Source organism: Leucoraja erinacea, chromosome 13 (assembly GCF_028641065.1).
Source record: "Leucoraja erinacea ecotype New England chromosome 13, Leri_hhj_1, whole genome shotgun sequence".
NCBI classification, from domain to species: domain Eukaryota; kingdom Metazoa; phylum Chordata; class Chondrichthyes; order Rajiformes; family Rajidae; genus Leucoraja; species Leucoraja erinaceus.
The window spans coordinates 36,057,441-36,082,809 of record NC_073389.1 but is presented as its reverse complement, the minus strand read 5'-3'; the positions used below and the strand labels follow the sequence as shown (position 1 = coordinate 36,082,809).

Here is a 25,369-nt window from a genome sequence, read left to right as displayed (position 1 = left end):
ACTCAATTCCTCTTGTTATAAAGGCTAACATGCCATTCACTTTCTTCATTGCCCGCTGTACCTGCATGCTTATTAGTGCTTTTTGAAGACTTTATTTCAAACATAAGGAATGGGATTAATTTCAAACAATCTATATCTGCTGTTAAATTATTTGATTTGATTTGGATCTTATCCATATCTTTGTAAATCTTGCAGTAAGTTTCATGCCTGATATGTTTTGCTACTGAGATCTGTGCAATTTCAGAGCATTGATTTGGCAAAATTCATTTTTTTTCTACACTTACACTATCCTAGGGATCTGACAAAACGTTGCCACCGAAACCAGGAGTTCCAATTTTGCCATCTGGAAGTAATATCCACACATTCCATCACAATCTCGCCTCTGCTGGAGGACAGAGGTCAAACTTGCCGGTACAGTACAATACTGATCTCAAGCCAAAGAGTGACAAGAATCAAGATCCAATTGATGAATTAAAAGCACAAGTGAAAGAATTGAGAAGTTTTATTGAAATGATGAAGTCACAGCACAAGTGAGTTGCCTTTATCTGTTGGGTATCAATGACACACTCAATATGCAGGAAACCATTGACTGTAAACTGAAAGGATCAGCAAGCATCCTAGTTACGAAAATCAAAAATGTTAGTATTGCCTCTCTGCATGCATTTCATAAATCATTTTTAAAAAATCAATAAACCATGTGACACCTTCCCCGACTTTATTGTATAACATATTTCCACAGATGAATTAGTAGCCAAGATGTGACACGATGATTCCTTTTTTCATTACAAAGCTTCTCATGTATTAAGCAGTGTAATTCACCAATCTATTTCCCCCACAAACAGATTATAATAGGTTACATGACACTAACATAAAACTGAACAAAAATATTTTAATTAACAAAATCCTGAGTTCGTAGCAGCACGCATACTGTTCATCTAAGAGAAATGTATATCTCAAGGGATTTATATCAATTACCTACAGTCCAGCCCAAGGGTTTAATCTTGAGTTTCTGATAATGTGAATTCGTAATGTTATTTTAGAGAAAAATAGCAAGATTTTGATTTTGTTTCTTCAAATCTGTTTTCTTGATTACTTTTAACAATAAATAATGAGTAATAGACAGCATTTTAGCCATATTCTCAGTACTCTTTGCCACACCACATTAGAATTTTAGCTGTTAGATGTATATTGGTAAAATTATAAGACACGATTGCATATTTATTAGATTAATGTTCAATATTTTCTGGTTGTTAGATTGTGGCAAATGTTTAGTAAAATGTACACTTGAATATACTATATGTATAAGAGGGTTTCTGCTAGATTAGTATGTGTGGATAAAACATCATACAGTAACCACAGGTAGACAAAAATGCTGGAGAAACTCAACATCTATGGAGCGAAGGAAATAGGCAATGTTTTGGGTCGAAACGTTGCCTATTTCCTTTGCTCCATAGATGCTGCCTCACCCGCCGAGTTTCTCCACCATTTTTGTATACCTTCGATTTTCCAGCATTTGCAGTGCCTTCTTAAACATACAGTAACCACATTTGTGGCTGGTGAATGATTTATTTTGGACACCGATATGAATAACGGGTTGTTTTTCTTCCCACGTTCCCATTATTTTCTGTTTTTATTGAAAATAGTTTTGGGTGGGGAAAAAGTTACTGCTAAATGGAATAAGCCCTGCAATGTACAAACCTGAGTAAAATACTGACATTTTGACAGAAAAGAAATTACACAGTTGATGAACGAGTTAGATGAAGAAAAGAAGATTCGTATTTCATTACAAGTGAGTTGTATCTTTAATTAGTATTGAGATGCATTGCAATGTTATCAAAGTACAATATTAATTCATAAATATGAGATATATAGATATCAATGAATAATACTGAATGAAACAAATGATTTTAATATTATGAACATTATTTATACTTTCATGGATACCTCTAAAAGCAGGCATTCACACACTTGTTTTTAGGATTTTGTTAAGTGAAAATCAATTTCTACTTTTTATTATTATTTCAAAAAAATGTCTAAAACATTCTGTAACTTCCTGTGGTCATGAACATTGAGTCGTAGAACCACACAACACGAAAAATAGGTAATTTAGCTCGCATGACCAAGTTAGCTATTGCCATTCACCAGCATTTGATGTGCAGCCTACTTGGCCTTGGCAATTTAAATGGTGTGAGAGCATGTGCCCCAAACTAACTTTTTGGGCACTTCATTCTAGATTCCAAACACCCATGAAACTTCTTGCTCCCCTCTATCCTCTCACTTCTATACCCTCTGACATGGCAAAGAGTTTCTTCATAACTACACTATCAATGCCTATTAATTTGTACACTGATATTAGGAATGTGTGGTCCCCCACCCCCGGTCAAAAGCCACTTCTGGCTAGACCAGAAAACAAATTCAAACACTTCCCCTGACAGGTAACATTCTGCTGAATCTCCTCTACGTCCTTCTGATAGGTGGTGGCCACAAATTTCCAGCAATGGCTTAACCATCAGTGCTTTTTCTTAGAATCAGAGTTATCCGCTGAGACGTCCTAAAGCATCCATCCATGTCAACGACAATGCCTTCCTGAGCTCATGCCATTTGCTAAAGTTTGGCCCATCCTCTTAGCCTTTCCTATCTATGAACCCATCTACGTCTTCTAAATATTTTAATTGTACCTGCCTCGACCACTTCCTTTCTAGCAGTTTACTCCATAAAAACGACTGTGTGTCTGTAAAAATTGTCCCTTGGGTCCACTTTAAATCTTCCTCCTTTCACTTTAGACACCCCTACCCTGGGAAAATGACGGTGGCCATCCACCTTAGCTTTCTTTATCTGTGCTTCAACAGTTATAAAGCTGTTTTTGAGTTCCTTAGGATTTGGGGGCAATTCCACGCTGTTGCTGTGGGGCATAGCTATCCTAGTCAAGAGACCTTAAATCAGAGTCCTAATGAGACACAAGATCACATAGCACTAGTCAAAGAATAGGCACTCCTGGCCAAAATTATCTCTTGACTACCCTCTCCAAAACATTTTTCTGTTTGGAAATAGCTAAATTACACAACTTTATAATAATAAGCAGATTTCAAAAGTACTTTTAGGGTAAAGGAAGTATAAGAAATGCATTCCATTTTGCTATAATGATCTGTCATTAAGAAGTGCAGCCTATACTTTGCAAACCAAAACCTAATAGTTTTCACCACAATCCACTATACTGTGTTTTCCCACATCCAACAAAGTCTGCACGGTTTTCCATCATTAAAGTGCACTGTATCAGTGACAAGGTGGTGCTAAGTTTTGTTTCAACATGTTGTCAATACCAGCCTGTTTCTTTGAAAGTGAAGACTACAAGAAGCATAATGCAGCAAGTAAATCTGCTGCCTCATGCAGATCCAGCAAACTGTGTTCCATCCCAGGCACACAAAAATGCTGGAGAAACTCAGACTGAAGAAGGGTTTTGGCCCGAAACGTTGCCTATTTCCTTCGTTCCATAGATGCTGCTGCACCCGCTGAGTTTCTCCAGCATTTTTGTGTACCTTCGATTTTCCAGCATCTGCAGTTCCTTCTTAAACACTGTGTTCCATCCCAACCTTGTGCTGCCTGCGTGTAGCTTGCACATTCTCCCAGTGACTGTGTGGAATTCACCTAGATGCTCCAGTGTCGTTCTCCTTCCCAAAGATGAGAGGTGGTATGTTAGTTGGTCACTGTAAATCACCCCAGGCATATATGTGAATAGTAGAATCTGGGTGTGTTGATGGCAACAGGTCACAGGGAGAATTAATGGAGCCTCCTACATTGTAAAATATGGTACATGCAATGCTTCCTCATGGACCTGCTCCTGCACAATTCCCCACAGCTGAATTATGAGGAACATCAGCAGTGAACACACCATGCCAGTTTGGCTAGTTTGTAGACAGGGCGGGACCAAACTATCACAGTATCTTTTTAGAAAGTAATAGCTATCAATTCATATGGACCTGTTCAAGGTGAACTGCTGTTAAAGTGGTCTATAGTTTGTGTATATAGCTTATTGCCTTTTGCAATATGAATTAACTTAATTATCACACATTAGATTTCATTGTTCTAAGCTTTCTATATTTGGTTGGGGTCTTGTTTTTCCTCACTCTAATTTAAAGCTGAAAATCTAATTTTATTAAAAGTGGCATCCTACCTGTCATTTCCACAATGCAGAGAACACTTAGTTTTCCCAAGTGAGATTGCACTCCATTTTCCTGATTTACCATTAATTTCAGGCCTTTAGGTTTTGCGCGGTGGCATTACTGTATCAAGCAATGATACAGTAAAGTCAGTAAAGTTCAATAAAGTCTTTGGACATTATTTTATTAGGTGTGCCTGTATTATACTCTGCAACTGATTTTATGAACTAAACCTGTGTTCCCTGAAATGTAAAGCTAGGTTCAATTGATTTTTAAAGGACATATAGCAGTAAAGCTTTATTTTTGGGGAAGAATTAGAAACACCATTAAATCCAAGAAACACATGGATATTTAGTCTTTTGGACAACAATTATTGTATGGTTTAAGGACGTAAGACTGGGAGAAATCCTAACCTAGGACATGAACTTTTGGTACACATTATATGTGTGTGGAACTGATACAAATTATGTTAGTAACACAAAAAGCTGGAGTAACTCAGCGGGACAGGTAGCATCACTGGAGAAGGAATGGGTGACTTTTCGGGTCAAGATCCTTCTTCAGACTTGACCCAAAACGTCACCCATTCCTACTCTCCAGAGATGTTGCCTGTCCCGCTGAGTTACTCCAGCTTTTTGCCTATCTTACCAGCATCTGCAGTTCCTTCCTATACAAATTATGTTAGTGATCATATCCGGGGTAATTAGGGCAGGCACTCGTAGTTCTTGACTGGTAACTTTGGATCATGAAATTAATGCAGGATTTAGCTGCTGCTCTTTTTCCAATCTGAGACGCTGAATTGGAAGATGTTAAGGATGTTTTTCAAATTTTATTTACAGATGGAAGTGGAAGGAATTAAGAAAGCACTTCAATCAAAATGATTGGTTATTCCCAGGACAAAATGCTGCAATTACACCTCTGGTAGTTCCAGGACTTAAGTTATGACACAGCCAAATTTAGTTTTGTGCCAAATTAATTAAACTTATTTCCCCCCCCCCCCCCCCCCCCCCCCCCCCCCCCCCACATCTTTTATAAACAGGTTTTCATGTTTTGTAATGCAAAAACTGTTGTTCACAATAGTAAACACAGAATGATTTTACTGTTTTCCCAATACTAAATGCACTGATGTCCAAAATGGCTAATGCTAGAGGCTTATATATATATACATTATGTACAGTGCCCTCCATATTGTTTGGGACAAAGACTCATCATTTATTTATTTGCCTCTACTCCACAATTTGATATTTGTGATAGAAAAAAAATCATCTGTGGTTAAAGTGCACATTGTCAGATTTTAATAAAGGCCATTTTTATACATTTTGGTTTCACCATGTAGAAATTACAGTTGTGTTCATACGTAGTTCCCCCCCATTTCAGGGCACTATAATGTTTGGGACACAGCAATGTCATGTAAATGAAAGTCATGTTTAGTATTTTGTTGCATATCCTTTGAATGCCATGACTGCTTGAAGTCTGCGATTCATGGACATCACCAGTTGCTGGGTGTCTTCTCTAGTGATGCTCTTCCTGGCTGGTATTGCAGCCATCTTCAGCTTCTGCTTGTTTTGGGGGCTAGTCCCCTTCAGTTTTCTCTTCAGCATATAAAAGGCATGCTCAATTGGGTTCAGATCGGGTGATTGACTTGGCCACTCAAGAATTGACCAATTTTAACTTTAAAAAACTCCTTTGTTGCTTTTGCAGTATGTTTGGGATCATTGTCTTGCTGTAGAATGAACTGCTGGCCAATGAGTTTTGAGGCATGAACTTAAGCAGATCGGATGTGCCTACACTTCAGCATTCATTATGCTACTACCATCAGCAGATGTATTATCAATGAAGATAAGTGAGCCAGTACCTTCAGCAGCCATAAATGCCCAGGCCATAACACCCCCACCACCGTGTTTCACAGATGAGGTGGTATGCTTTGGGCAGTTCCTTCTCTCCTCCATACTATGCTCTTGCCATCACTCTGAAATAAGTTAATCTTCGTCTCATCTGTCCACTAGACCTTTTTCCAGAACAATGGTTACTTTTCTAAGTACTTCTTGGCAAACTGTAACCCAGCCATCCTATTTTTGCGGTAAACAGTGGTTTGCTTCTTGCAATGTAGCCTCTGTATTTCTGTTCATGAAGTCTTCTGCAGACAGTGGTCATTAATAAATCCACACCCGACTCCTGAAGAGTGTTTCTGATCTGTCGGACAGGGGATTTTTCTTTATTATAGAGATAATTCTTCTGTCATCAGCTGTGGAGGTCTTCCTTGGCCTGCCAGTCCCTTTGCGATTAGTAAGCTCACCATCAGCAGATACTGATGGTCTCTTTCTTCTTTAGGATGTCTAAACAGTTGATTTGGTAAGCCTAAGGTTTGGCTGATGTCTCTAACATTTTTATTCTTGTTTCAGTCTCATAATGGCTTCTTTGACACAACTTTGGTCCTCATGATGATAAACAGCAATAAAAGTTTCCAAAGGCGATGGAAAGACTAGGTGCTGAGAGCTCTCTGATACTTGCATTAGGAGGCAATTAAACACCTGAACAATTACAAACACCTGCAAAGCCATGTGCCCCCAAACATTATGGTGTCCTGAAATGGGGGGGTGACTATGTATAAACACTGCTGTAATTTCTACATGGTGAAACCAAAATGTTTAAAAATGGCCTTTATTAAAATCTGACAATGTGCACTTTAACCACATATGATTTGTTTCTATTACAAATCGTGGAGTACAGAGGCAAATTAATAAATGATGGGTCTTTGTCCCAAATGTTATAGAGTGCACTGTATGTATATGCACGTGTGAACACACACTTGCAAAGTAATTCAGGCGCATACAAGCCTATGCTGGTAACTATTTGATGCTATTTTTCAATAAAGAATGTAACGTTTGATTGCCAGTTTGTGCCTGATTTTTGTTCTTTTCATACAAAGTGCTTTGGATCTTCCCCCAATGTACAAGTGTGGGTGTAGTGAAAACATTCTTCCAACTAAAGAACTGCATGAACATATGGAATTAAATCTGGTGCGTTTCAGACTATTTAAAGAATGTTCCTCACCTCAGCACCTCCCTTGACAAATGTACTTGTGCAGGAATGATTTCTGACAGATTTAGAATTGCAATTCCTATCAAAAAATAGCCCAATAAAAAGTCACCTAAATGATTACTATTTTCCCCACACTTCATGATTTATTGATAGTGTAGGAAAATAATATACACAATTGTTAATACTCGGGGTCTCAGATAAACCATGTTTCAAAGCAACATTATGGAATACTGACAAAAGGAAAACTTATTTTATTACTCACCTATGACACAAAAAACAGATCCATGAGATTTGACATTTTATTGGAAAGGGTTGCACTTCCTAACAAACTCTTCATACCAAATCCTTTTATTCACTTGGCAGAAGAATATAAATACACTAAAACATAGGTTTTTAAACAAATTGCTGCAGAATGAATTTAAGATACATTAGGTATTAACAAGTCAATTCATCCACACAAAATGCTGATGTCAAATCCAAAAAAAAGTAATTTACTTCAAAAAGGAAGCTTGGTACAATGTTGGAATCCACGTTCAATCCCAATTTAGATCTGTAAGAAAATATTAGAAGTTATAAACCACTGGCCAATTTAAATTACAGAAGCAAATATTACAAACTGGTAATCTGTCAATGATATACTTGCAGTGTTCAAAATAGGATTGTTACCAATCAACCAGTTTTAAGCAAGGTACAGGGGAGAATACAACTGAACAGCCCACACCTTTGATTTCCTTAGGATTATACTGATATTCTTATTAGATTTGCTAGTTTGATTTCTGGTGCAAAGGTTTATTTTATGACAAAAGTTTGGGTATGCAATAATTTGAATTTAGAATGATAAGTGTCTAAGGAAAAATTACAGAGGATGTATCCAGAATTAGGAGGCCACACTTCCAGAATAAGGATTGCCAATCAAGAGATGAAGAATTTCTTCTCATGCCATCGTGATTTTTTGGAATTCTACACATCCATTCACACAAATTCTGGGTTTATGCGGAGTTGAGGGCTAAGGGAAACAGGCAGGAAAGTGATTCTGATTCAGTTTGATCTTGTTAAATGGTGACACATGAAATAATTCATTTTATGCCTGCTCCTGGAAAGGAGCACGCTTTTATCTGTCCTCAATTTAACGTCTACATGATTATTAAATCTATAGCAACTTCTTCCAAGATGTGGTAGCAAAAGTGAAATGCAACAAGGTAACAAACACAATGTGACCAAGACAGAATTTAAATGTTGCAAACCACCAATATATTATCAATGCAGGAAGGATAAATTGCAAGTTTCACCTTTTACATTCAAGTGCAACTGAAATGCAACTGCAAACAGGGAGTAACTGACATCAAACAAGCTTCTTGAAAAATCTTGGCATTTATTCAGTGACAAATCGTACTCACGTCATCAATGTCTTCATCATCGTCCCCAATGTCATCAAACTGGATTTCATCATCATCACCAGGCCCAAAGGTATCAGTCTCATTGATTTTGGCTGAGGTTAAAGGAAAAGATTGAAAAAATGTTAATTTCTGTTTGAAATTTTAGTTACGTGAGAATTTAATTATCAAAGTAGTCCATACCATGTTCTGGAAGTTCGCCATATGCTTTCAAACTTCTGGCTTCATCCGCATTGTATTTCAGGATGACATCAGCCTTGTTATCCTTTGGAGGTGGCAAGAAAATATGTTTTCAACAAAATGTGGTATCAAACAAACAACTTAACAATTCAATAGCATTAACAGTTTCAGGCAAAGCTAACCAAGCATCCCCAATTCCATTTGTATACACCTTGTGCAAGTAAGTTTCAAACCTGCTCTCTGCAAGCTGCACACACAGGTCACTTGATGGAAAATGCATCCAGAATTAGGAGTTAATCATTAATTAATGATTAATTAATTACTTTTCATTGGTACCAGTTCACAAAGTGCATAACTATTACTCAAATTTCATCTATGGCTTCAGGAAAACTGTTCCAAGAGCCTACCTGCCTGTTGGATGCTGCTGGAACCAGGATTCAGCACCATTGCCTCTTACTGATCAGCAAAAGCAGGGAGCATTACTGGAAGGTAGGCCTTATCCTGGCATCCAAAGCATAACAAGGATTGCTGGAAATCTACCCAGTTATACCCTGTTGCAGAGAGGTTCATAAAAGTGGGAAAGTGACATACAAAACTAAAATGGGAGATACATGCTATCAGAAACACCATGCAAAATTAAGGTTCTCAGTGACCAGAAGGGGGAACTCTTGCACAAGACCAGAGGTCAGAACAAGTTAAGCTCATTCATGAAAGGTGCAGAATGGTTTAAAAATCAGTATTAAAAGGATGGATATTAATCAGGATCTTTACAGCTGCAGGATTTATGGCTCTTTTTCCTGAACCACAAATTAACTAAAGCTTTATGGGTATGTCTAATTTACTGACTTTTTCCTGTTACCCAAGTATCACCTTTCTTCATTCCTATATGGCTAAAGCATGTTAGACAACTTTGACGTTTTACAATCAGATTAAATGTCATGAGCACATTGAATACCACTTACAACTAAAATGTCACTTATTCAGGAGGTCACAGTTAAACTTCTGATGAGATTCAAGACATGGCTCCAACACATTCAGTATATTCTATGTACACATTGTAAAGTTCATAAATACAATATGTTTCTCCTTAATAAGACTTCATAATAAAAGGGGGAAATTCTCACCTGGTAATCTCTCAGCCCAACCAATATAATATCTGATGTATTTATCCAAACCTGAAACAAATTATAATAGAATCAATCCAGGATATGGTTAATATTTTACCTTCAAAGTCTAGATGCATCTGCACCATCCACATAGGCCATGCTTGATAAATAGCCATTTAACCATTCAAAATGCAAGAGCCTCTAAGCCACACAATTCTAAAGTTAGCTTGCCTTTAACAGATGGATTTAACATTGGCTTGGAACTAATAGGTAGCAGTGTACATTAATAAATGGGGAAAACAATTTACAGAATACATCTTAACATCACCAAGATGAACAGGTGGTGATAAGTTCCAAGTACTGCAACAAGTGTCATTACATACAGAACAAGAAACACCCTCTCAAAAAAAAGGAAAAATAAGTCAGTCAGAAATACAAACAAGCCAAATCTTAAAAGTACAATCCATTGGAATAAGAGTCAGCGTGTGCTTCTGAATGACAAATTAACCAGCTGTACCTAAATACAATAACAAGATTTTTTTTAACTGCCCCACATTAGCCTTATGAAAAAGAGAATAATGATTTTCAGAGGAATCTTGACATTTTCTGAGGATATTTTTTTTTTTAATTCAATTTTGAAATTTCGTAAGTGCGAGATTGTAACTATGCCATAAAATGACAAGAGCACAGAAGCTGCTTATGGGGTTCTGTGACCTTTTAAATTGAATATTCAACATAATTAAATGCACCACTACCTGACTGGGAATGGGGACTAAAATACAAAGGGTCGTCACCTTCTTTCTCAGCTTCCCTCGAATATGGCAAAGCCTCTTCGCACCATCAAAACACATGGCTTCCAAGCGCCCATTTCCCAGCATCTTAATCACCTGGGCATATTCTACAAATTAAAACAGATTGGAGATCATTCACTTTAATTAAGCAATCATAGAACATTTACATATCAAACTTCATAACCATCAAAAGTCAAAGGTGAATGATTGAAGGTCAGTGTGGACATGGGGGACCAAAGGATCCATTTCTGTGCCGTGTGGTTCCAAAGATCTTTAATACTGCTTGAATAATGTTGGATCTTTTACATCCACCGAGGGAGTCAGAATTTTATAGGGCATATCTCTCGCCACAATGCCAAACCGTACCGAATTATGCCCACAAAAGACCATATTAGAACTGTGCTGGCCTAAATCAGCAGCGACTCTGTTGCACTGCAAGATGGTACAGTGCTGCACTTCTCAGGTAATGCAGTGGCCACATAACCAACCAGACATTATTCCTCAGACTCTTCAGTGGAAGACTGCACTGAGGCCACATTGAAACAGGCCGCATGATATAGAGGATAGTGATTTAGGAACAACAGAAGATCTATCCCATTGCCTCACGCAAGAGATGACATCACGGACTATTCCTGGAATGTCTTTTTTTTCAAGCTTCTGTCTCTGGAACGAGTCTAGAACTCAACCTTCTGACAATCAGATTACTAATACAACTTACAAAAAGGCATCTTAACCCAGCCAGTTACATTTCTATGCTGATTAAAATATAAAGGCATGGCAACTGACGTTATTCATTAAGACATTTGCTATTTGCCTGACAGGACACAATTCAATGACTTAGCTTATCCTCGTCAGTGGTGCAGAGTACATGTGTCTTTTCACTTAAAGCAAAGATGCGGGTATAATAGTTTAACATGGAAATCAATGTCCATTGTGGCACTGAAAAAGTATTTTTTTGTTTTAATCCTCTTATAAAAACAGGAGATACAATAAGAGATCACAGAGTATACTGCAGAAAAACACTTACCCCTCAGTAACATGGTTAAGAGCTTAGGAGCTATCAAACTATTGCATTTTAGGAAGAACCATTGGTACTATAACAACATTTAAAAATCACTTGGACGGGTCTATCAACAACAAAGATTTAGAGGGATATGAGCCAAGCACAGGTAGATGGGACATGTGTAGATGGGGCTTATTGGTCGGCATGGGGAAGTTGGGGCCGAAGGGTCCGCTTCTATGCTGCATGACTCTACCTGCTCAGAACACATACAAGTAATAAATAAATGAATGCCAAATTAATAGTTCTAGATGAAACTACAGTGTCCTCCATAATATTTGGGACAAAGGCCCGTCATTTATTTATTAGCCTCTGCACGCCACAATTTGAGATTTGTAATAGAAAAAAAATCACATGTGGTTAAAGTGCACATTGTCAGATTTTATTAAAGGCCATTTTTATATATTTTGGTTTCACCATGTAGAAATTACAGCAGTGTCTATACATAGTCCTGCCCCCCCCCCCCCCCCCTTTTTTCAGGGCACCATAATGCTTGGGACACACGGCGTCTCATGTGTTTGTAATTGCTCAGGAGTGTTTAAATGCCTCCTTATTGTAGGTATAAGAGAGCTCTCAGTACCTAGTCTTTCCATCACCTTTGTAAACTTTTAACGCTGTGTATCAACATGAGGACAAAAGTTGCACCAATGAAAGTCAAAAAAGCCATTATGAGACTGAGAAACAAGAATAAAACTGTTAGTGGCATTAGCCAAACCTTAGACTGACCAAAATCAACTGTTTGGAACATCATTAAGAAGAAAGAGAGCATTGGTGAGCTTACTAATCGCAAAGGGACTGGCAGGCCAAGGAAGACCTCCACAGCTGATAACCATATAACAATTACAGTAGAATTCTCTCTATAATAAAGAAAAATCTCTCTATAATTCTCTCTATTAAAGAAAAATCCCCGAACACCTGTCCAACAGATCAGAAACACTCTTCAGGAGTCAGGGGTGGATTTGTCAATGACCACTGTCCGCAGAAGACTTCATTAAACAGAAATACAGAGGCTACACTGCAAGATGCAAACTGGTTAGCCGTAAAAATAGGATGGCCAGGTTAGTTTGCCAAGAAGTACTTAAAAGAGCAACCACAGTTCTAGAAAAAAGGTCTTGTGGACAGATGAGATGAAGATTAACATATCAGAATGATGGCAAGAGCAAAGTATGGAGGAGAGAAGGAACTGCCCAAGATCCAAAGCATACCACATCATCTGTGAAACACGGTGGTGGGAGTGTTATGGCCTGGGCATGGCCACTGAAGGTACTGGCTCACTTATCTTCATTTATGATACAACTGCTGATGGTAGTAGCATAATTAATTTTGAAGTGTATAGACACAACCTGTCTGCTCAAGTTCAAACAAATGCCTCAAAACCCATTGGCCGGCGGTTCATTCTGCAGCAAGACAATGATCCCAAACATACTGCTAAATCAACAAAGGAGTTTTTCAAAGCTAAAAAATGGTAAATTCTTGAGTGGCCAAGTCAATCACCTGATCTAAACCCAATTGAGCATGCCTTTTATATGCTGAAGAGAAAACTGAAGGGGACTAGCCTCCAAAACAAGCATAAACTAAAGATGGTTGCAAGACAGGCCTGGCAGAGCATCACCAGAGAAGACACCCAGCAACTGGTGATGTCCATGAATCGCAGATTTCAAGCAGTCATTGCATGCAAAGGATATGCAACAAAATACTAAATATGACTACTTTCATTCACATGACATTGCTGTCCCAAACAGTATGGTGCCCTGAAATGGGGGACTATGTATAAACACAGCTGTAATTTCTACATGGTAAAACCAAAATGTATAAAAATGGCCTTTATTAAAATGTGACAATGTGCACTTTAACCACGTGATTTTGTCTATTACAAATCTCAAATTATGGAGTACAGAGGCAAATAAATAAATGATGGGTCTTTGTCCCAAACATCATGGGGGGCACTGTGGGTGATGTACAAAGCAAGAGGTCGGCTGCTAGGGCATCCACTTGCACCTCATTACAGGGATGTAATGTTGAGGCTCTATAAGGCGCTGGTAAGGCTGCATTTGGAATATTGTGAACAATTTTGGACACCGTATCTGAGGAAGGATGTGCTGGCTCTGGAGACGGTCCAGAGGAGGTTTACAAGAATGATCCCAGGAATGAGTGGGTTAACCTATGATGAGCGTTTGACAGCACCAGTCCTGTAATCGCTGGAGTTTAGAAGAATGAGAGGGAACCTCATTGACACATATAGAATAGTGAAAGGGGGTGAATCTGTGGAATACTTTGCCCAGATGGCTATAGAGGCCAAGTTAGTAGATATTTTTAAGGCAGAGATAGATAGATTCTTGATTAGTACAGGTGTCAGTGATTATGGGGAGAAGGGAGGAGAATGGGGTTAGTAGGAGGAGATTGAAAGGCATAGAATTGATGGGCCGAATGGCCTAATTCTACTATTCCTTATGACCTCATGTAAAATAAGTTCAATTAACAGCCTAAATTTTCCATTTGTTAAATGATATGCCCAGAATCTCAAGTAATTTTGATTTATCATCCAAAAAACAAAATGAACCATTTTTAATTCTGGGAACCAAGATCTTCAAAAACAACTTGAGTAAATCTGGCCTAAAACTATACCAGGCTAAATTATATATTAAAAGATGGAACTACTAAATATTGAATTTATAACCACTTTTCTCCCCAGACGAAGAACAGGCACATTGCCTGATCGTGCTGGATGTGGGAAGAGTAGGGTGAAGTACTTCACACTTACCTTGACCATCCTCTTTGAAGACTAGCTCACGTTTCTCAGATTCATTTTCATTCTTACCACGTCTCCTGTTCTTACCTCCCTTACCTGGTTTGAATAAATAACACATCAGTTCATGCACGAGACATTCTGGCTTTACAATCATATGTCTGGCACTCCACATTCTCACTTAAAACAGACAAAAAATTATGATCCCTAATGTATTTTTAAGTCAAATTCAAACCCATACTCTAAAATGTGATAATGGGACGGATCATGCTGGCAGCTCACTGATGGTTCTATGGCGTAACATCTGTTAAGTGTAGTGTGCTCCAATGCATTTTGAAACACAGGATTGCAGCGCTTGCTAGATGTTAGACAGCAGCACATCTAACCTCCCAATTTGTAGCTGCACTTGGCAGTGTCCCCAGCCCTCCTGTAATTACTGAGCCAAGGATCTGTATAAAGCTATATAGGCTCCCCATAATACAGGGAGCAGGGGGAGTGGAGAGGATGGTGTTAGCAGGAGGGGGTGAGAGAGCGAGGGGTAGCCTTCCTAGAAAATTGTCTATAATATGATTTCCCTCATCTGTGCTTCCCCCCCCCCCCCCCCCTTGAAATTCGTTTAATTGGATGGTGAATTCTGTACGGGCAAATTTCTGTAATTCAAACAGCTGTAATAAAGGGAAGGGGGGGGGGGGGGGGGGGGGGGAAGAGTCATCAATCTTCACTGAAAAGTCAAGTGGCTTCTTTCATTTTAAAATTTATTTATAATTTTAATTATTTTACATTGAAATGATTTTGAAGATAAATATTTAGATATATGCAACTCCCTGCATCACCAAGTACCAGCCTCATTTAGAAATGGGCAGCACAAAAAGGCTGTTATACAGCGTGTAAACAGGCCCTTCGGCTCAAGTTGCCCACGACGACCAACAAGCCCCAATTACTAGTCCCCCTGCCTGCTTTTGGCACATATCCAAATGATTGGACACATTGAAGTACTGACACTTTTGAAAAATATAAAAGTGGATAAGTCTCCAGGTCCTGACAGGATATTCCCTAGGACATTGAGGCAAGTTAGTGTATAAATAGCCAGGGCGATGACAGAAATATTTCAAATGTTATTAGAAATGGGAATAGTCCCCGAGGATTGGCGTACTGCACATGTTGTTCCATTGTTTAAAAAGGGTTCTAAGAGTAAACCTAGCAATTATAGACCTGTTAGTTTGACTTCAGTGGTGGGCAAATTAATGGAAAAGATACTTAGAGATAAGATATATAAGCATCTGGATAAACAGGGTCTGATTAGGAACAGTCAACATGGATTTGTGCCTGGAAGGTCATGTTTGACTAATCTTCTTGAATTTTTTGAAAAAGTTACTAGGGAAATTGACGAGGGTAAAGCAGTGGATGTTGTCTATATGGGCTTTAATTCTTTGACAAGGTTCCTCATGGAAGGTTGGTTAAGAAGGTTCAACTGTTGGGTATATGCAGGAGTAGCAAGATGGATTCAACAGTGGCTGAATGGGAGACGCCAGAGGGTAATGGTGGATGGCTGTTTGTCGGGTTGGAGGCAGGTGACTAGTAGGGTGCCTCAGGGATCTGTGTTGGGTCCTTTGTTGTTTGTCATGTACATTAATGATCTGGATGAAGGTGTGGTAAATTGGATTAGTAAGTATGCAGATGATACCAAGATAGGGGGGGGGTTGTGGATAATGAAGAGGATTTCCAAAGTCTACAGAGTGATTTAGGCCATTTGGAAGAATGGGCTGAAAGATGGCAGATGGAGTTTAATGCTGATAAATGTGAGGTGCTACACCTTGGCAGGACATATCAAAATAGGACGTACATGGTAAATGGTAGGGAATTGAAGAATGCAGTTGAACAGAGGAATAACCGTGCATAGTTCCTTGAAGGTGGAATCTCATATAGATAGGGTGGTAAAGAAAGCTTTTGGTATGCTAGCCTTTATAAATCAGAGCATTGAGTATAGAAGCTGGGATGTAATGTTAAAATTGTACAAGGCATTGGTGAGACCAAATCTGGAGTATGGTGTACATCGCCCAATTATAGGAAGGATGTCAACAAAATAGAGCGAGTACAGAGGAGATTTACTAGAATGTTGCCTGGGTTTCAACAACTAAGTTACAGAGAAACGTTGAATAAGTTAGGTCTTTATTCTCTGGAGCGCAGAAGGTAAAGGGGGGACTTGATAGAGGTCTTTAAAATGATGAGAGGGATAGATAGAGTTGATGTGGACAAGCTTTTCCCTTTGAGAATAGGGAAGATTCAAAGAGGACATGACTTCAGAATTAAGGGACAGAAGTTTAGGGGTAACATGAGGGGGAACTTCTTTACTCAGAGTGGTAGCGGTGTGGAATGAGCTTCCTGTGGAAGTGGTGGAGGCAGGTTCATTGGTATCATTTAAAAATAAATTGGATAGGCATATGGATGAGAAGGGAATGGAGGGTTATGGTATGAGTGCAGGCAGGTGGGACTAAGGGGAAATAATTGTTCGGCACGGATGATGAAGCCGAATTTTAGTTAAAAATATAAGAAGATATTAAATTGACTTCTGGGCTAGCTTACAGCTTATATTTAGTGTCAAATTAGGCTTGCCTTAGGTTGTGGTGTGTGTGAGATAATAAATACTATAACATTGTCTCCCAAGTGAAGGAGCTAGAGAGATATCTTTGAAAGTAAGATGCCATAAACCAAATGACCAATGTTTATGGGGGAGGAGGCAATAAAGGAAGAGAGAAATAGATAGTCACATCTTTGTAAACAAATGACCTATGTTTGTGAGGGACCAAATGACAGAGGAAGCAGCGAAAAGAGCTAGGGTGGTCTATTTGGAGATAAAGCAAATGGCCAATGTTTTCAGTATATCTTGTACCATGTAAACAAAAGGTTTGATGTGATGCATTCTGTGGAAACCTTTTCCTGTACCTCTGACCATGACTAATGTCTGTGGAATGCGCTAAGGGGACAAAAAAAACCTATTTAAGGCAATGTAATTCTGTTGTTAAGAGAAGGTGACTGAGCACAGTCAAGTGTCTGTGTTGGTCACTTGACTGGAGTTCTCCCTCCCTTCCATCGGCCGATGTTAAGTAAAGTTTTGAACTGGTCTACCAAACAGTTTGTGTGGTGTCTGTTTATTAAGAAGCGAACCTGGTTTAGTAGTTAAAATAAGTAGCTTTTTCACGGACTTGTATGGCCGAGATGGCCTGTTTCCGTGCTGTAATTGTTATATGGTTATATGGTTATATCCCTCTAAACCTATCAAATGTTTTTTAAATGTTGTGATAGTACCTGCCTCAACCACCTCCCCAGGCAGCTCGTTCCATATGCCTACCACCCTTTGTGTAAAAAAAAAGTTGCTCCTCAGGTTCCTATTAAATCTTTCCCCCCTCGCCCCTGTCCTCTGGTTCTGGATTGCCCTACTCTGGGTAAAAGATGTGATGCATTCACCCTATCTCTTCCTCTCATGATCTAATACATCTCTATAAGGTCATCCCACATCCTCCTGTTCTCCAAAGAATAAAGTACAGACCTACTCCCTACAGCTCAGGCCCTTGAATCTGGCAACATCATCGTAAATATTCTCAGCACCCTTTCCAGCTTAACAACATCTTTCCTATAGATAGACACAAAGTGCTGGAGTAACTCAGCGGGACACGCAGCAACTGTGGATAGAAGGAATGGGTGACATCTCGGTAAAGATTAAGAGCCAGGGGAGAGGGATGAGGTTGAAACCATCCTCTGCTATTCTTACATTCCCTCTCACCATCTTTCCTATAACAGGGTGACCAAGACTGAACACAATACTCTAAATATGGCCTCACCAATGCCTTGTACAACTGTAACATAATCTCCCAACATCTATACTCAACACTCTGACTGATGAAGACCAATGTGCCAAAAGCCCTCTTGACACAACTTTCAAGGAAGCATGTAAGGTGCTGTCAGAAGTTTACAGCCAAGGCCATAATTTTGGTTGCCTCTGGACTAGCTGCTGACTACCTGGCCTCTTCGAACTACTGCAGCCACAATACTTTCGCAGCAGTCTTCATCGAGAGCAGCATGGCCTCCCGACTACAGGCATTCCATGAGGCGAGTACACAGCGTAGGAATAAGATGATGGATCAGATGAATGAATGGCTAAAGGGATGGTGTGAAAGGGATGGCTTTTGTTTTTGTTTTGGATCATCGGATATATTTCTGGGGTAATTGGAATTAGAATTGGTCCGACATCTTTCAATACGTTTTAAACAACTTTGGAAAGGGTATGTGACAGAGAGCAGACATACAGATAGAGGAAGAAGTTCAGTCAATATAGAAAACAGGTCAGACCATAACACAGAAAAGATATGGGCATAGCAAGATGCTGGGGATTGGAATGCTAATTGGCATTTTAATGGAAGAAACTTGACTGCAAGGCAGATGAACAGAGTATTGATCAGGGTGTGGAAATATGACATTGTTGCATAATTGAAACTTGGCTTCAATTGGAAGGATTTGTTAAATAAACCTTGCCGGGTATGGAGGTTTTGGATATGATGGGGGCACGGGGTCTGAGAAAAGCAGGGAAGAAGTTGGTCCCGTATCTGTTTGTACATGCTATGAAGCTTTTGTATTTTCTGTCCGATGGGGGGAAAGAGAGAGTGACTGAGTGTAAGTTATCATATTGACTGCTTTCCCAATGCTGCATGGTGTAGCTGGGACTATGATGTGATAAACTGGCTGAACAAGGATCTCTTAGTTAAAATATTTCAAATGATGCCATATGGACATATACCTGAGAAATCTACAAACCAGGGCAGAACCCTTAGTGAACAGAAGGTCCTGGGAAGTCACCTAGGAGCACAGATATATATTTCTCTGACAGTGGCATCATGGGTATATAGGATGGCAAAGATGGCTTTCGGTACATTGGCCTTCATCACTCAGGGTATTGAGCATATAAGTTGGGCCATTATGTTATAGTTGTACAAGATGTTGGTGACTCCACATTTGGTGGTCAGTGAACCCGTGTTATTATGGATCATAGCGGAGGGAAATTATGTCCGTTATTACCAATTGATCGCTATATGCAAGTAAGGGATTATCATTGTATAAGTAGTCGAAACAAACAACTGCAGATGCTTGTTAATATACAAAAGGGCACAAATTGCTGAAGTAACTCAGCAGGTCAGGCAGCACCTCTAAAGAACAAGTAGTGACTTTCTCGGATGAAAATTATACAAGGACTGGACAAGCTAGATGCAGGAAAAATGTTCCTAATGATGGGGGAGACCAGAACCAGGAGCCACAGTCTACGAATAAAGGGGATGCCATTTAAAACTGAGATGAGAACAACATTTTCACCCAGAGTTGTGAATTTGTGGAATTCTCTGTCACAGAAGGCAGTGGAGACCAATTCACTGGATGTTTTCAAGAAAGAGTTAGATTTAACTCATAGGGATAAAGGAATCAAGGGATATGGGAAAAAAAGCAGGAACGGGGAACAGATTTTAGATATCAGTTTTTCTTTTACCAAGGCTAGTGGAATCAAGAAATTGAGGACATAGGTTCATGTTGAGGGCGAGGTGCTATAATAGCATTTAAAAGACACTTGGGCAGCTACATGAATAGGATACATAGGATCTATCCAAGGTTATTTAGGGAGGCAAGGAAGATTGTGGGAGCCTTGATAACGGTTCAGAAGGATGCAGGCCAAACACACAAAAATGGGACTAGCTTAGATGGGGCATCTTGGTCACCATGGATGAGCTGGGCAGAAGTACCAGTTTCCATGCTGTGTGATTCTATTAATTGAGATTGCCATTACGTAAAAGTACATGAGAAGAGGAACCGCAGAGTATCAGAACTTAAGCGGTCCATTAGAAAGGGGGGCGTGAAATGGCTTTGGCGAGTCCAGTAAAAGAAAATCCCATAGCTTTTTATAACTTCATTAATGACATGAGCGTAACCAGGGAGAAGGTGGGCATCTTAGGAGGATAAAAGTGCCCGATGTATCCCTGGGTGTTATGGGAGGCTAGGAGGGGAAATTGCTGGGGCCCTAATCTGAGTGCAGGTAGATGGGACTAGGGGAAAATAATTGTTCGGTACGGACTTGTAGGGCCGAGATGGCCCGTTTCCTTGCTGTAATTGTTATATGGTTAATGGAATTCTTTAAATATCCCCTGGCCACACGACTGGAAGACAACAAAAGCAATACCTTCATTCAAGAAGGGTAGCATGGATCAGCTAGAGTTTTATGTCAGCAGTAGAGATATTATTCAAAGTATACCTAAACAGACAGGATTCATCGGCATTTGGAACGGCAGGGATTGATCTAGAATAATCAGTACTCTAGCCGAGTTGATAGAGAATAGTCTTTGTGGAAGATTATTTGTCAGATTTGAGGTCTATGACTAGTGTTGTGCCTCAGGGATCAGTGTTGGGGCCATTGCTGCTTGTGGTTTATATCAACGATTTGGATGAGAATGTACAAGTCAAGTCAAGTCAAGTCAAGAAAGTCACCTTACAAAAATTTAGCAAGTAGAGGAAAAACATGTAAGGGGAATGAAATAAATAGTAGAGACATGACTAGTACACAAATTAAAGACAGAATTCAATTCAAAACACAATATGAGGCAATTCAAGCACAGATGAAAAGGGAGGGGGACGTGGGACTAAGGATAGGCAGAGGTGAAGAGATGGGTCTTGAGGCGGGACTGGAAGACGGTGAGGGACACGGAATTGCGGATCAGTTGGGGGAGGGAGTTCTAGAGCCTGGGAGCTGCCCTGGAGAAGGCTCTGTCCCCAAAACTGCGGAGGTTGGACGTGGATGGAGAGGAGACCGGCTGATGTGGATCTGAGGGACCGTGAGGGTTGGTAGGGGGAGAGGAGGTCAGTGAGATATGGGGGGGGCAGATGGTGGAGGGCTTTGTAGGTGAGGACCAGGATTTTGTAGGTGATCCAGTGGGAGATGGGAAGCCAGTGAAGTTGTTTGAGTTCTGGAGTGATGTGATGCCAGGATTTGATGTGGGTGTTGAGTCGGGCGGCTGCGTTCTGGACCAGTTGGAGTCAGTTGATGTAGGTGGAGCTGATGTCAAGGAGAAGTGAGTTGCAGTAGTCCAGTCGGGAGGAGATGAAGGAATGGATGAGTCTTTCAGCAGCGGGAAGTGTGAGAGGGTCTGAGTTTGGCGGTTGCGGAGGTGAAAGAAGGAGGTTTTAATGACATGGCGGATGTGAGGGTGGAATCAAAGATCACGCCAAGGTTGCGGGCCTGGGGAGACAGTTGTGCCGTCGATGGTGAGAGTGGGGTTATTGATTTTGCTGAGTGGATTTGGAGCCTACGAGGAGGAATTCTGTTTTATCGCTGTTGAGTTTGAGGAAGTTATGTTGCATCCAGGTTTTTATAGCTGACAAACAGGAGTTGATATGGGAGATGGGGGGGGGGGGGGGGGGGGGGGGGGGGGGGGTTGTGTGGGGGGATTATTTGGTGCCGAGGGTAGATCTGGGCGTCATCGGCGTAGCAACAGTGGAAGTCCAAGGTTGAAGTGGCGGAGTATCTGACCAAGGGGGAGGATGTAGATGATGAAGAGGAGGGGGCTGAGTACGGAGCCTTGGGGAACGCCTTGAGTGACTGTGGCTGTAGCAGAGGTGTGGTTATGGAGAGAGATGATGTGGGATCTGTTGGAAAGGTAGGAACGGAGCCAGCTGAGTGCAGAACCTTCAATGCCGAGGTCTTTGAGTCTGATGAGCAGGATGTTATGGTTCACTGTATCAAAGGCTGCGCTCAGGTCGAGGAGGATGAGGATGTTGAGGGAACCAGTGTCAGCAGAGGTGAGGAGGTCGCTGAGGACTTTGAGGAGAGCAGTTTCTGTGCTATGGAGGGGGCGAAAGCCAGATTGGAGGGGTTCAAGTAGGTTATACGCAAGGAGGTGGGAATGAAGTTGTGACGCAACGATACTCTCCAGGGTTTTTGAAAGGGGAGGTTTGAGATTGGGCGGTAGTTAATGAGAGAGGAGGGATCAAGACCAGGTTTCTTTAAGATTGGTGTGACAGCTGCAGTTTTGAAAGCGGAGGGGACAATGAGGAGTTGAAGAGATTAGTGAGGTAGGGGCAGAGAACGGGGAGGCAGGACTTCAGCAGAGGAGTGGGGAGAGGGGAGAGGGAGCAGGTAGTGGGTTTGGAAGAGCTGATGAGTTTGGAGATTTCAGTAGGGGTGACCAGGTCAAACTGGGAGAGGAAGCAGTGTGGAGGAGGGGTAACGAGGTCAGTGTTGAAAGGAGGGGCCTTGGTAGGTGGCGGAGTAGATGCTGGGGAGTCAGGTACAGGGGATAAAGATTGATAGATGGTGCTGATTTTATCAGCGAAAAAGTGGAGGAATGAGTTGCAGAGATCCGGAGTAGAGGTAGGCTTGAGAGTGTTGGCTCAAGGCTTGAGGAGGTTGCCCACTGTGGAGAAGAGGGTTCTGTGGTTTAGGCAGGGGTCGGTGAATATGGAGGAGAGGTAGGCAGATTTTGCAGCAATGAGGGCATCTTTGTAGTCAGTGAGGTGGAGTTTGTAAGCTTCATGGTGGACTGTGAGAGATGATTTCTTTGTGAGTCGTTCAAGTCGGCGACCAGTCTGTTTCAGCTGACGAAGTACAGGTGTGTACCAGGGTGAAGATGTGTTGAAAGTTACGGTTCTTGTTTTGAGGGGGGCCATAATGTTAAGGGAGGTAGACAAGGTGGAGTAGACAAGATGGTTTGTGAGATCATCAGGTGAGATATGGGTTGAGTCCAGGGGGAGAGTGGTGGAGAGCAGGTCAGAGAGATGGTGGGAATCAATGGATTTTAGATTACGGAACGTGATTTCTCGGAGGAAGCGGGGGCGAGGTGTCGGAGAAGGGATGGTGAACCGTATAAGCTTATGATCTTCTTGCTTATTGCACGTCCCTTAAACGCTTAAAACCACAGGGAATATTTGCATTGTATTCTCAACCAATATGCAAAATTCTACACGCTTGGCGACGATACTCTTGGACCCTCTGCAAGAAAAGTCTTTTTTTTCCAAAAGGGCAAACCACAAGTGCACTACTCCATATGGAGTCTGATAGCTTCTACGTTATAATTGCATGGAGAGTTCAGCTATGCTGGAAATGTTCAATGCGTCTGGCAACACCTGATAGTTTCGCTGCAAGGTCAGCAGCTATTACCTCCACCGAAGATGCTTGACGCACCTAGCGTTTTTACTAATCCACCATTTTACTTCGGACCTGAAGCAATCCCGATCTGTTGCAGCATTTGTCTGCGTGTCCTCCCACCTCCCCCGGCATCCAGTCTTCGCACTCGGCAAAGGCCTTCAATCCACGCTCTTCCGTTATTTGCAGCCGGACATTCCAGTCAACATCGAGGCCGGGCCCGCTACTCTCTACGCAGATCAGCCTGAAGAAGGGTCTCGACCTGAAACGTCACCCATTCCTTGACTCCAGAGATGCTGCCTGTGCCGCTGAGTTACCCCAACATTTTGTGTCTACCTTCGATTTAAACCAGCATCTACAGTTCTTTCCTGCATTCTCTACGCGGAGCCGGGGCGGGGCGGGTGGGCTACGCTAGGCGGCGGCGGCGGCGGGGGGAGCTAGGCCGGGGCGAGCCAGGTCGAGGTGGGCTACGCTGGGGCGGGATGGGCCAGGGATGGCGGGTCAGACTCAGATGAGCTCCGTTAGGCCGGGATGGGTTACGCTAGGCCGGTCGGCCGGACTGCGCTGCACACGTGTTGACGGGAGGGCGACCGGGCCTCCGCCTCTCCGGGCCGCCGACAGCTTCATCGTGGTACAAAATAGTCGCGATTACCCTTCCGCGGGGACCGGGCTGGCAGCCGTTGCTGCCGCTCTCACCTTTATTCTTGGGCATGGCTCCGGGCCTCTGGCTGTCCGCTCACTCCGGCCCCTGGTATCTGTGCTCCGGCCGCTCCTACCCCCGCACTGCGCATGCGCCGCCGCAAGAAAACTTTATTGAAAAGCTGCTCCTGAACACCGGCGGGGTCGATCACGTGACCAACGTGCCGCCGCGCACAGATACTAGAGGAGCCGCCGTGTGTGTCGTCACGTCACGTGACCACTGCGGCGACAATGCCGGTGATTATCACGTGGTCCCGGAGAGCCAGAGTAACAACCTCAGGCAGCTGCTGGTACCCAAAGATACTAGAGGATACCTCCTCTACAAGATCTTTGGAGGATACTGGGATCTTTGCTGTTGCCATTCACCCACTGCGGTCTGGCCAGGGAGGTGCACAGCGTTGCCTTTCTCAATCACTACATATAGCTCTGCCTGCAATGAATTGGAAAATAATGCAGAAGGCCAATGAGTGAGCATTTGTGGAGAAAGAAACAAATTTAACATTCCAGTCTGAAGAAGGGTTTCGACCCAAAACGTTGCCTATTTTCTTCGCTCCATATATGCTGCCTCACCTGCTGAGTTTCTCCAGCATTTTTGCCTACCTTCGATTTTCCAGCATCTGCAGTTCCTGCTTAAACAAAATTAACATGATAGGTTCTTACACACGGCAACGTATGGTTGTATACTAGATAAGGTAGCAATGTTACAAATTTTTGAGATTTTAAAAATCAAGTCTGCAATTTATCCCATCAGATAAAGCATAAAAAGTTTAATTTGATACCTAATTCACTTTCATCAGTATTAAAAAGGTTATGGCCATTTTCATACTCGGAAATAAGCATCTTTCCCTATTGCTTGTTCCCTATTGCTTTTCCATTGACTTAACACGAAAGCTGTGACCGAGGACAGTCAAAAGCCCATAACTTTCTTAAAAATTAAGAGAACTGAATGAATGTTTCAGTTATTATAGATTGAAGCATTCTGAAACACATATGAAACGTCTTACTTTGATAAACTGAAATTAAAGCAT

General features: G+C 41.3%; 2 protein-coding genes across 4 annotated transcripts in view; one reads left to right on the top strand and one right to left on the bottom strand.

The window, feature by feature from the left end:
• Window positions 1-5,163, top strand: part of sh3kbp1 (SH3-domain kinase binding protein 1) — a 177,144-nt gene extending 171,981 nt beyond the window's left edge. For all 3 annotated transcript variants that reach the window (XM_055644906.1, XM_055644905.1, XM_055644907.1), the window contains 3 exons: window positions 295-530; window positions 1,726-1,789; window positions 4,994-5,163. In XM_055644906.1, the coding sequence (XP_055500881.1) occupies window positions 295-530; window positions 1,726-1,789; window positions 4,994-5,035 (342 nt within the window). In that variant the 3' untranslated portion in view covers window positions 5,036-5,163. The remainder of the gene's footprint in view (window positions 1-294; window positions 531-1,725; window positions 1,790-4,993) is intronic.
• A 2,318-nt stretch (window positions 5,164-7,481) lies between these two features.
• LOC129702864 (eukaryotic translation initiation factor 1A, X-chromosomal) lies at window positions 7,482-24,493 on the bottom strand. The gene is made up of 7 exons (XM_055644908.1): window positions 24,339-24,493; window positions 14,489-14,572; window positions 10,671-10,774; window positions 9,895-9,945; window positions 8,774-8,855; window positions 8,594-8,685; window positions 7,482-7,746 (listed from the first exon to the last, which is right to left on the bottom strand). Exons 1-7 carry the CDS (start codon window positions 24,352-24,354, stop codon window positions 7,741-7,743), a joined length of 435 nt encoding a protein of 144 aa, XP_055500883.1. The 5' UTR covers window positions 24,355-24,493; the 3' UTR covers window positions 7,482-7,740.
• Window positions 24,494-25,369: the final 876 nt, after the last annotated feature.